This window comes from Narcine bancroftii, chromosome 3 (genome assembly GCF_036971445.1).
Source record: "Narcine bancroftii isolate sNarBan1 chromosome 3, sNarBan1.hap1, whole genome shotgun sequence".
Taxonomy (NCBI): Eukaryota; Metazoa; Chordata; class Chondrichthyes; order Torpediniformes; family Narcinidae; genus Narcine; species Narcine bancroftii.
This window is the reverse complement of record NC_091471.1, coordinates 61,353,206-61,366,525: the sequence shown is the minus strand read 5'-3', so window position 1 is coordinate 61,366,525 and position 13,320 is coordinate 61,353,206. Positions and strand designations below refer to the sequence as shown.

At 37.9% G+C, this 13,320-nt stretch overlaps 1 protein-coding gene across 4 annotated transcripts in view; it reads left to right on the top strand.

Moving 5' to 3' along the window:
• Positions 1–13,320, top strand: part of ubap2a (ubiquitin associated protein 2a) — a 157,844-nt gene that overhangs the window by 125,176 nt on the left and 19,348 nt on the right. For all 4 annotated transcript variants that reach the window (XM_069924156.1, XM_069924157.1, XM_069924158.1 and 1 more), the window contains 8 exons: positions 391–460; positions 1,227–1,296; positions 2,570–2,756; positions 3,507–3,598; positions 3,755–3,802; positions 5,052–5,133; positions 6,197–6,408; positions 10,564–10,660. In XM_069924156.1, coding sequence (XP_069780257.1) covers positions 391–460; positions 1,227–1,296; positions 2,570–2,756; positions 3,507–3,598; positions 3,755–3,802; positions 5,052–5,133; positions 6,197–6,408; positions 10,564–10,660 — 858 coding nt within the window. The remainder of the gene's footprint in view (positions 1–390; positions 461–1,226; positions 1,297–2,569; positions 2,757–3,506; positions 3,599–3,754; positions 3,803–5,051; positions 5,134–6,196; positions 6,409–10,563; positions 10,661–13,320) is intronic.

Below are 13,320 nucleotides of genomic sequence, written 5' to 3'. Positions count from 1 at the left end.
CTAATTTAACCTTGTGGTTTAAAGAATGTTTGTAATATTTTTACAAAAACATTTGTGTTTTGGATTTGTTGTGAACAGTTTAATCAAATCTGAAAAGAAGCTGGAATGATGTAGTTTCAGTGAATTTGATTGTTGAGGGCAGTATGTTCCTTATTAGCAATATATCATTGGACCCTAAAAAACTGAGCTTAATAGTTGTTTAAAGTTTGTTAAATTGCTATCTAAGTTTAATTTGAATACCTTCCTCTTTGCAGATCGGGACATGTTGGTCATTTATTGATCATGGTTTAGTTAAAGTAATTCGATATCGCAAAAGTAAAATTATTCTGTTGTACACTTTATTCAGCAAAGTTGAATTTGGTGTGATCAATGTTTCACTTTTACTTACAGTGCCACCACCTTCTTCGAACTTGAACCAGACCATTGAATTGCCCATCAGTTCTCTAGCCCAACATAGCAGGTATGGATCTGTGTTGTATCAAGTATTCTTCAAAATAGAATATTGCTCTCACCCCTACCCACTTAACATCAACTGTCATGGGCAGTCATTTATAGAAAGCCATGGGGTGATTAACTTGTGGGGAAAGCACCAAGTTCCCAGAATACTGCAGCAAAGAAGACAGCAGTAACGTATCATTCCTACTTTACTGACTCCCTTTCATGTTGATTCCATTGATGATCTATTTTCCCAGAGAAAAGTGGGAGAGCAGTGTAATTTATAATCTGGATACTTGAAGGTTATTGGCTAACAATAAATCAAAATGAAATAAAAGTGGAAAAAGCTGGGATCACTCAGTAGATCAGGCAGCATCTTTAGGAAAAGAAGTGGTCAACCAATTCTGACCAAGAGTCACAGACCTGAAGAGCTCTGTCCTTTCCTACAGATAACATTGATTTGCTGAGGTTTTTTTTTCTGGCATTTTGTTTTTAGTTTGGGTTTATGGCATTTGCAGCTATTTAGTTTTGCTAAATCCTATTTTTTTAATAATCAGTTTTCAGAGAGGTGAAATATAGCTTTGCACCCTCCTCAAATGGATTAGTCTTGTGGTCCATCCCAATTAATAGATTGGTGAATCCCATCTGCATTCTCACCTGTGCCAGTATTTTTATTTCTTTGTAAACTAGTAGGCAATTTAGTAGGGGAGAATTTCAATATTTTAAGCTCTCTGTCATGCAGTTAAGCTCAAACAGTTTTTTTTTCTCCCTTGTAACATTTTATTCTGTAGTTCCTTGCCAAACCACCAAACCAGCAACCTCTCCTCTGTCTCTTCATTGACTGCAAGTTCATTACATGCAGTAAGTATGCAAAATATTTTGAGTTCATGTGCATGAGTGGAAATTTTTCCTTGTATATGTAATGTGGATATAGCCAGCAAGGCTCATAGTTGTATCTTTCCATAATTGCTCTTGAGAAGTTAATGATGGCATGATTTCTTAAGTTGCTTATGGTGCAGAGATGTTGAGTGAGATTGATCTAGACCAGTGGTTTTCAAACTGCCCCCTAAATTCATATTCTACTTTAAGCAATCCCTATGCCATAAGCGCTCTGTGATTAGTAAGGGATTGCTTAAGGTGGTATGTGAGTGGGAAGGGAAGGTTGAGAACCACTGCTCTAGACCCAGTTGTTACACAAATATTTTGCTTGAAATAAAAATTGTCATTGGGCCATTTCCTTTGGAGTTATGAAACAATGCACATAACGAGTCCATTAGGTATGATTAAAACCGTGGTTTTCAAACCGTTTTCTTTCCACTTGCATACCACTTCAAGCAATCTCTTATTAATCACAGAGGACATTAGAATCAGAATTTATTTTCATGAGCAAGTCATGAAATTTGGCGTTTTGCGGCAGCATCACAGAGCAAAGATTCATATTATAACCACCTTACTACATTACTGTGAAAATAATCGTGCACGAAAAGTAAAAGAAAGTGTCTTATGGCATTGGAATTCCTTCAGGGGGAATGTGATTTTAGGGGGGCAATTTGAAAATTGCTTTGACTTTCCTGCTGTTATCATTTCGATGTCTCGGGTGATGTAGAATATGCACGTGGTGGAACTTCATAACAAGTCTTAGCTGGTGCTGCACCCCTCAGACTTGTAATTATCAGCAAGTCTCTCTGCTCAAAATACCTTACCAGTTCCTAAATTTTGAAATTACTCAGCAGATGCAATACCTTGCATGTTCATATTTCAGTTGATCCCATTTTAAATTTCAGATTAATTTATGCTATTGCACTTTTAGAATGATAACCCAAAGTAAAACATTTGATTCCTTCAGTCAACCATGTATTAAATGACTACAATCCATTCACATAATTAAACATCAGAATCTTTTGAAATTCTTTATCTGGAGTTGAGCTTTGTATATATTCGTTTAAAAATTATTGAGAAATTAAGCGTTATTGCAAACAACAGCCAAGAAAATGGAGTGATGGCAATAGTCAGATCGTGTTAAATAGTCAGATCGTGTTAAATAACAGACCAAACATGCTGGGCCATATTGCCTACTGCTCATTCTATTTCTTAATGCTATGCTGCTTGTACTTTTATTTGTTCTTTCCTCTAGCACCCAAACATTGAGAGCAGTTCGCAGACTTCTACAACCTTGCCTACCCCTTTGACATTTGCTACAATTACTACATCATCAGTGTACGTCTCTAGCAGCTCAAGCACAGCCAACAGCCTTGGGCTAAGTATTAGTAGTCCATCTATGGTAGCTGCTGCCACAAGAACAATTCCTTCAATGTCTTCAGGTAGAAAGCTTTTTTGTTTTAAATGCTTACTCTGTGATACGATTGCTTTGATTGCTTCCAATTTTATACTTGGAGGTTTTCAAGTTTTACCCAGGACCCAAGTATCAATCTCATTTTGTTCATAGCCCTTTTAATTGCTGGATGGAATACATTCATTTATGTCATACCTTTTGTAGTCTTGGCTCATTGCAAGATGATATACAGCTAATAAAGTACTTCAAAGAATAGAAGGTGATATACAGCTAATAAAATAGTTCAAAGAATAGTTACTGCAATGTAGCAAATGTACTAGTAAGCATGAAGTTTTAGAAATACTATTGCAATGGCCAGAATGACTTTGTATTTTTTTAAAATATTATATTGGTAAGGACACTCGTGATAAGTTCCCTCCTCTGTTGGGCTTTTTAATGCCCTCTTAAGAGGGAAGGTTGGATCTCAGTTCAACATCTCGTCTGAAAGGATGCACTTCCAACATTGCAGAACTCTGTCACCTTTTATTAACGTAAATTTCCACCCATATCCTCGAGCCATTTGCCTCCTCACAGCTTTTGTCCACATCCACAGAAGCTTACTATCCCTTGACTTTTATAAATTCAAATTTATGCCTTGGAAAGTGGGAAATAAGCAGACAGGGATCATTTGCCAACAATGGTATGAGCATTTATATGTTGTATTGAACGAGTCTGAGATGAACTTTGAGCCATGCAATGTTTTCCAATAATTTATGCATTTTTAACTTTTTCATTGCAGGAAAAGCCCCACCAAACCTTCCTCAAAGTGTGCCTCCTGTTTTACATAATCAGTATATTGTTGGACCAGGTGGATTGCTGCCTGCATACCCAGTAAGAGTGAATGTAGTGCTAATATACTATTTTGTCCTTGCTGGAATTGATTTTGATATTTTCAATAAATATGTTTTTGTTGCCAAAAAATGTTTATTAGTTAACAAATTGGAGCATTTAGGGGATCTTGATTTTTGTTTATCTTTTTTGAAATAGATCTATGGCTATGATGACCTTCAGGTACTTCAGTCAAGACTACCAATGGTTAGTATGATATGTTGCACACTGGCTTAGTATTGGTTGTATTGTATTTTGATTACAGTTTTTAAAGCTCTTAGGCCTGCGATACTTTGCTGTTGATCTATTTTTCTGTGCTATCCATGATGTACCATTTTCATGCAAATGTAAACTGAGGTTTGGAGAGATTAAAGGAAAACATACAAATAAAGATTAATTTTTACATTGTTTCCTAAACAACTCCCCCCATTCTTTTGAGTGGACTGCCAAAAGCAAAATGGACTTGGAATTTCTAGAGCCATCCATTGCCTGAGGTCATCCCTATGTGTTTCATAACTGGTAGGAAATTTGTTGAAATTTCAGATTGTGCATGAAAGGACTCTAGACAGTTTTCACTTCCTTTTATTTCAAATTGCACTTTTGCAATCACCTAAGAGGCTTAAATAGCCTGGATTTACTATTTGATCCAAAAGGTTGGAGTACTGTGCAAGAATATGAGCTGAGTTTTGTACTTCAATTACTGGTGTGTGAGTCAAGCCACTGAATTCTGATTTGAAGTAGAATGGTGTCCACTCGACTCTGCTTGACATTTAAACCTTTATTATCTCTGGTGTTACACTTTAGCTGCAGTGACATCCTTGAGTTTATTCTGAGCGTTTTCATTATGAAACATTAGTTTTTATTTTCTTAATTTGTCTGATTTCTATATATGGACTGAGATGAAAAATGTCTTTACCCATTAGACTCATAGTTATACAGCACATAAACAGGTCATCCATCCCCAACAAGATGGCCGACCTGAGCTGGTTGCATTTGCCTGTGGAAGTTTCAAAGGTTATATCCCTCTGAACCTTTTCTTCATGTACTTTACAAATGTCTTTTAGTTGTTGTAACTATATCTGCCTCTACCACTTCATCTGGCAGCTTGCTCCACATTCCTACCATCCTCTAGAAGAAAAACATGAGCCTTGAGTCCCCTCTATAAAGATTTATCAACTTTTGAAGTTTGTTATTGCAGAGGTGTTATTACAGAGTTGTTGAGTATTTTGAAAAATTAGATCAATGCTTTCTTTGTATCAAGGAAAAGGGGTATTGCATGGGAAAGTAAACTTGGCAGCAGATCTGCCATGTTCTTAAATGTCAGAGCAAACATGAAGGGCCCTAGGCATGTTGTTTCTCTTTATATCATTGTTAATCATGTATTTTTTTTTCCTTCACTCTTCCCTCTTTTTCCTCCTCCTACCTTCCTAACCCTAAACAACTTGCTCTAATGTAGGATTATTATGGAATGGCGTTTCCTGCTCCAGCCACGGCACTTGCAAGTAGAGATGGAAACCTTGCAAGTAACCCATACTCGGGTCTGTTTTTACAGATTCTTTTACATTTCTTACTTGGTACATTTAGTTTTTAGAGGCATTTTTATTTAGCACAGTATGTTAATTCTTGCCACAGATGATAGTGGACCGAAATGACCTTTTTCAGTTGTTAAAAACCAATAGGTTTACATTAGAAATCTGAAAATCTGGACTGTTAAGGGATTGGGTCGGTACGGATCTTCGGACTTTCTGGATTCTCGGGCAGTATTTTTAAAATTAAAATTTAAGGAGGAATAAGGAAGAGATGAACAGGTAAATTTTGATAGTTTATTCATTAGCATATGCATTCTTCATTTAAAGAAAAATGAAGTGAACATTTGACAAAAATCTAAACATAAAATTTTTCACTACCAAAAAAAGTGTAGTGCTTGAAATTATGTTTAAAAATGAACATTGTAAAATAAAAATACAGTTTACATATGAAAGTAGAAGAAATTTCATACAAATTAATTAATTAATTTTAGTTTATTAATAAAACATTTTCATATAAAATACAAAGAACAAAAATATAATATTTATTCGTTCATTTCCACAACTTCTGTAGCGTCCTGCTACACTGCTTGCAAATGGAACACTTGCAGATTCTACTGCATATTCTGCACTGCTTGATGCTTCTTTTGCTTTCTTTCAGTACTTTTGCAGTACTTTGTAATTTCATTGTGATAAGATTATTCTGCACTATGTGTGTATGCATGACATATTGAAGGCTGAAGCTTGTTCCCGCTTTGCATCTGTGGCACTAACACACACACGCACACAATAGCCCACGAAATATTAAAAATTTGAGTTTTCAAAGTCCATATTCTTGGATCTGGGATCCGGATTTTTGGGGTTCTGTATATTTCTCATTTCTGGTAGTGATAGTTTGATGAACACTTCAGAGTTTCTGTTGGCAATGTTGCTCTTGATATTTTAAATTAGTGTCTATTCTTAGTTGTTACATTTGGTTATGATCAAATTATTTAGCTGTTTAACAAAATAGTCCCAACAATAGAAGTTACTTTTTTTACTGACCTACATTAAATGATATATGTTCACATTTCAGGTGACTTGGTGAAGTTTGGGAGGGGTGATTCTGCCTCACCTGCTCCAACAACTTTAGCCCAGCCTCAGCAAAATCAGACTCAAAGTCATCACACCACCCAACAGGCCTTCTTAAATCCAGCCTTGCCACCAGGCTACAGTTACACAGGGTTACCATATTATGCTGGCATTCCTGGAGTACCTAGCACATTCCAGTATGGACCTGCTTTGTTTGTAAGTAATTTGTACCTTGTGATGTTAAATATCCTCCACTGTTGGAAGTTGCTTGATATATCCTGGGGATATTGCGACTGTTGGAATAGAATGCTTATTGAGAAATCAACTGTTTATTACTTTTTTGATGTTAGAATGAGAGCACCAGAAGAATTTCTTGATCTTTCATTTTTTGGAAGACACAGGAACTCATTTTAATTATTCATTTGCATCAGCTAAAATAATTGTATTTAGTCCAGTATCATTTTCATCTCCATAAGTTAGGAATGGTCAAGTGTGAAAAGCCAAACCCCCCATTCCAATTCCAGGACAATGAACGACCATTTTAGTGGGTCACAAGTGTGAAAGGGGCTTTTGTCAAGGAAAGAGTTATTTGAGCAGCAAAAGGCAGATTCTGATCTTACTGACTTGAGGGAGAAGGCTGTGGATGAGGAGGAGATCAAGGAATTGCCATGTGGATATTAGTGGAAGGGTGATAATTGTGAATGAGAAAATGGAAACAACATGACCATCAGTTTTATTTCTATCCAAAATTCTGTTCCTTTTTCAAAACCATTCCATATCCATAACAATCTCTGACAAAGAGGTTTAAGTGGCTTTGATTAAAAACAGATGGCTTCCTCCAGGAGTTCCTGAATAATTAAGACCCATTTGAAATCCATTAGCTCTGTTCGTCCAAGATAGGTCGACTCCGAGAATGAATACTCTTCTCAGAAAAAATGGTTCTCTATAAATGTGCTGTGACCTGTGTGGACCCTGTACCAACCCACAGCTAACTTACTAAGAATACAGATACAATATTTTAATTATACTAAAATATTTTTATAAAAGAAATATAGTTTGACATTAAATTAAAGGTTAACATAAATCCATTACAGTAGAAAAGAGAAAGAAAATGTTTTACTCCAAGGAGTTGCTTATTTTTATCTGGAGAACTTTACAATCTAGTTTGCTTTGTAAATAGTTTATGCACACAAAATGGGACATTTGGCACAGTTCATGTGCATGCTTGTCCAGTATAATCTTCTATTTTCTCTCAGTTATGTTAATGTGGCCAGGATTGCCATGGCAGAAGTCTGGACGTGAAGTCTGTTTGATAGGTTAATGGGTATATTTACAGACCAGGAACAAAGAAAGAAATCTATGAAGTTAAGTTAGAGAGAACACAAATTAAGAATGTAAATTGCGGATTTGTGGAAAAAGCCTAGCATGCCTGACATGTGTAGACAAATGTTGAACTTTTATATCATGACCTATGGCAGAAATAAACTGAGAGTGAATTGCCTGAAGTTTGTGGAGTTCAGAAGGCTGGAATATGCTCAAATGAAAGCTGAGGTGCTCTTCCTCAAGATTTCATTATGACAATGTAACTCACAGACTATGGGTTAGAAAATTGGTTGCAAGCTAAAAGGAGCTTAGTTGCCCCTGCAGATTGAAAGCAGATGGTCTGCAAAGCATTCAGCCAATTTTTATTTTCTGTTTGATTCTCTAATATATAGGAACATTGTGAACACTAAATGCAATAGGCTGGTAACTAAGAAAACTGATGAAAAGAGTGGTAAGCATAGCTAATTTGTGAGTCTTTTTTCAGGACACAGGTTTATGTCAGAAATGAAAAATTTTAAGTAGACCCAAGGGGAAGCTCTTCCACAAAAAGTTATGGTGGTTATTATGCCAGAGGAGCTGGTAGCAGCTGATACATTTACTTGGATAGGAAGGGCATAGAGGGCCGAATGCAGGCAAATAGGGTTAGAGTAGATCACATCAAGGTCAGCCTGAAGAAGATCATTTGGTGTACTAAATGCTGTGATTCTAAGTGTAAATCAGAGGTCTCCAAACTTTTTAGACCATCGACCCCTTCATGGAATATTTGATCCATCATCGGCCCCCAGGCATAGAATCCAAGTGCTGGACCAGGGTGAGGGTTGGCAGTGCTGGACAGCAGGGAGTAGTGGTGCTGGACAGTGGGGTCACAGTGCTGGATAAGGGGTGGATATCATCACTGGATGGGGTTCTGGTGGTGAGATGGTGGCACTAATTGGGAGAGGGGCGCTAACATAGGTGCCTTATATACTTGAGTAATAGTCAATCACGTGTTAAAGTTAACCCCCCCCCCACCCTATTTTTAACCTCAGCCACACGCCCATCCGTTCTCCCAACGCTCCTACTGTGGATCCTTGACCCCCCTCACCGCCCGACGCTCACCCATCTGAACTCCCAAGCGTAGATCCTCGCCATGACACCTGCCCAACTGAACTCCCAGGTATGGATCCTCACCCCAATACTCACCCATCGGAACTCCTGACCGTGGATCCTCGCACCCCCCCCCCCCACTGCCTGCTGATCTAAACTCCTGACTGCGGATGCAGATCCTTGCCCAGAAGCCCATCCATCCAAACTCCCAACCGCGGATTCTCACCCTGACACCATCTGGGCTACTGACACCCCAACCATGAACATACCACACGGTCCTGGCCATCCGATCTCCCGACTCCTTGAACAACACAGGCCCTCATGAGGTCAAAAATTTAAACTGTGGAAAAAGTCTACCCTCCCACTATTTCCCCAAAAAAGTGCTCCAAAAAATTAGATAATTACATGTGTAGAAAACATAGAACATTTACCTCTTTCCATTCTCCCATTTGCTCTAAATTAATTCAAAAGCTGAAATCAAATTCGACATGGCGGCCACCAAAGTCCACTCTCATGAGTGGTTGGCCAACAATGCCATTGGTGCTATTTTCAATTGGACTCCTCCCTTCCCCCCTCCCATCAGTATTATCAGCCCCCATTCAACCCCCTAGCATTGATCATCCCCGTGGATGGTCCCATCGATCCCCAGGAGTTGATATCGACCACTGGTGTAAATGAATGACTAATTCACTTGGAGAAATATTTGGGTCCCTGCATGGTGGGAATGGAACAAACACAGGGGCAGGCTTTGGGAATGTGGTGAAATTGGTGTACAGGTGCTCCTCAACTTACGATGCGGTTACATTCTGATAAACACATCATAACTGGAAAAATGGTGTCAAAAAAGATACACAGTACTGCACCTACCAAACATCATATCCTAGTTTAGCCGACCTTAAACATGCTCAGAACACTTATCATAGCCTACAGCTGGGCAAATTCATCTAAAATAAAGCCTATTTTATAATTAAATGTTAAATACTTTTTATTCCACACTGGAAAAAAAAAACAATTTTTAATCATAAAATATAGCGATAATGACCTTCATAACTTTGAAAAATCATAAATCGGACCATTGTGCGTACATCTGTAGTTGAGTGGTTTAGAAAGTTGCGAAGAGAGTGGTCTCGTTGATAAATTGAAATATGAGAAATGTCTGGGGTTGAAATCTTGTTGAATGGAGAAAATTGCATTGGACGTGGAGATGATGTGGTCCATCGAATCTCTCCTTGCTTTATCCAGATGGGGAAGTTAAGAGGACATAGATGAGCTGCAATTAAGGGCTTTGTCCACGATAGAATACTAGAATCCACTATGACTGGTAATTGTTGTTACTGTGACCAGTTGTACTGTGGGTCCTTTTGTGGTATGGGCGCAGTCTCTTTTTCTCTCTCTCTGCTGCTATGGCCTGTGATGCTGGACATTCTCTCCAGCTGTGTGTTTTACAGCTCTTTATCTTGTCTATAAATTCCTTCCATGGCCATTTGCCCTATCCAAAACCTTTATTAACCTTTCCCCTCTGAGAAGACTCAGGAAATTGAACACACTTCAATGAAATCGCACTGAACACAATATTTTTAAAATTTATTAGAGGGCACTTGACACCAGCAGGAATGCTTATTAGAATGGCCAGACACAGGATAGCAAGAAAGAATCAAATTAATTTTGTTATTATAGATTCATTGAGATGAGCTTGCTGCAATTAGACTGGTGGCATATTTGTGATAATCACAGGGTAATTTATGTTGCTCTTCAGATACAAGAAAACCTAGGTTTCAAAAGGTTCTATGGAACTCCTAAGTTGAGTGAATCTTGCTATAATGTCCCAAATCAATAATATTAATAACTTCAGTGTTCTTGTGTTTTTGGGGAAGGAGATTATGATGGGTGAGTCATGTGAATAGTTCTCATAGTTTTGCTTTCTGATTTAAGGGAGTGAAAATGTCTTAAATATTCTTGTAGGTTCCTCCAGCATCTGCTAAACATAGTATGAATATGAACACAACTTCAGCACCTTTTCAACAAGCATCCAGCTATGGACAGCATGGATATGGAACAGGTAATTCAGTGTGTCTAGAATGACGGAAGATGTTGTTTGATCTCGTAACAGGGAGCACCATGTCTTTCTGCATACTTTTCTCTCATTTCACAACATTCTCTCTTGGCCAGGAACATTGATATCTTTTCCTACTGCTGTCTTACCCTAGCGACGGCATTGAGATAAATAACCTGATAATTGGTGATCTCAGGATAGATGTCAGAAAATACACCAACAGAAGCACATGCTCCTGTTTGTAAAGTGCTACTTTAATGCTGAGAAATACATTTTAAAAGGAAAAATGAAGAGAATTCATTATGAACCAAAAGAATAATTCTTAAAAAATCAGAGTTGGGGTAGTATTTGTATAGTTTATTTAAAAGTTTACAAATGAAGGCATAGAGGGCTGGCACAAGGTAATCATGATAAACCTGTATAATTAACTATTTTGGCCTCTGCAATGGTGTTCTGGATGCCACGTCTTAGGAAAGATGTGAAATCGTGCAAGAAAGTAGAGATGAAATTTACAAAAATCATAAGACACTTTAGATGTGGGTAAAACTGTGAAGCTGATGTTGGTCTCCTTGGAACAGAGGAGGTTTGAGAGGATCTGAAGAAGTATTGAAAGTGATACATTTGCTGGAGTAAATCACGAGAAACTGTTCCCATTGACAGGACGTAATTTCACGATACAGCAGGAAGATAATTGGCAAAATAACCAAAACTTTCATGGGGATAAACTAAATGTAAAGAGCAGTAAGTACACAATCATAGGCATGAGTGGAAACAATCACTTCAAAGGAGAAAGCTGGATTGCATTTGTAAAGGGGATTAACAGGGCAATGATGAGTGTAGGGGTGGAACAAGCTAGATTGCTCTTGTATTGGGCTGTTTTGATTATAACAGGGCAGAATGGTGTCCCTTTGCTGTTACCGGTGTGATTTTTAAATTCATTTTTTAACATTAATCTTACAGCATGGTAACAGGCCCTTCTGACCCATGAGACCATGCAACCCAATTAATCTACAACCCCGGATGTTTTTTTATTGTATTGAAAATTGTAAGCAGCTTTTAAATTTTGTTCGCTCTTTTTGCCATTAAATCAGTAATTTCAGATTTTATTTTTGTTTGTTTTCAGAACTAATTTTTGGAAAAGTAAATTTGGCAATCCAATCCAAATGTCTGGATCCAGTCTTAGATAAGTCAATGAGGAAGGTAACGAGGGCCAGGGCAGTAAAATTACCCTGGCCTTTATGAAAGTGTTGAATTTAACAGATGTCTGGAGAGGGCAACATCTAAGAGAGAGGGATTATTCATTTTACTCAAGACAACATGATTTCTACACTAGAATTTATTTATTTTTGGCATTGGCCCATTTGGAGGGTGGGATAGTGGAGACTGAGTACACAGCTTAGTTACTATCTGACTATTCACCCATGACTCTGTCTATAGTAATGTCAGATTAACATAATTCATTGCTGTTGGGAAAACCGGAATTTTGTAGTTTTATTAGAGTTCAGATAGAGTTGTTCAATGAGACAAACTGTCCCTCCACTACCGATAGTTTCCTATTAAGGCTTATTTAAGGGACTAAATAATTGGATACACCAAGGAGTATATGAAAGAGCTAAGTGATTTGGAACAGGAAATTACCGAATTGGAAAAAGATTATCAACGATCAGGCTCTGAGGATAAATATAGGAATTTAATGAATAAAAAGCTCAAATATAATCCAAACATATAGGATAGAAACTATTCTCCAAAGATTGAGACAACAGTACTATGAGCTGGAGGAACGGACCCATAAGGTCCTGACTAAGGGTGGGGGGGGGGGGGGGCAGGGGGAAGAAGTCTCAAGAACAATTAATGTGATTTAAATGGGGGAAGACAAGATTTCTTATAAACCAAAAGAGATAAATGAACAAATTAACAAGTTCTATATAGAGTTGTATAAATCAGCATCAGTGGGAGACCCTGCCAAAATAGATGATTTCTTGTCTACATTGGAACTACTATATTTGGATCGAGACGAATGAGAGTGTTACAAATATGTTAATGGTAAGAGGAAAGCTAGAGACAAAATTGGTCCCTTAGAAAATCAGAGTGGAAAACTGTGTGTGGAACCTAGAGAAATGGGGGAGATATTGAACAGTTTCTTTTCTTCGGTATTCACTAAGGAGAAGGATATTGGGAGATGTGGGATAAAAAAAGCAAATTGGGTAAATATGGGGAATATAGAGATTACAAAAGGTGTAGTTTTAAGGCTTTTGAAGAATATAAAGGTGGATAAGTCTCCGGGACCAGACGGGATCTTCCCCAGGACATTGAGAGAAGTGAAGGAGGAAATAGCAGAGGCTCTGGCGGTAATTTTTCAAATGTCATTAGATATGGGGATAGTGCCGGAGGGTTGGCGCATTGCGCATGTGGTTCCGTTATTTAAAAAGGGTTCAAGGAGGAAGCCTGGCAATTATCGGCCTGTAAGTTTGACGTCTGTGGTAGGTAAATTAATGGAGAAAATTCTTAGAGATAGTACTTATAAACATCTGGATAGACAGGGTCTGATCAGGAGCACTCAACATGGATTTGTGGGAGGAAGGTCATGTTTGACCAATCTGATTGAATTTTTTGAAGAGGTGACTAGGAATGTGGATGAGGGTAGCGCAGTGGATGTTGTCTATATG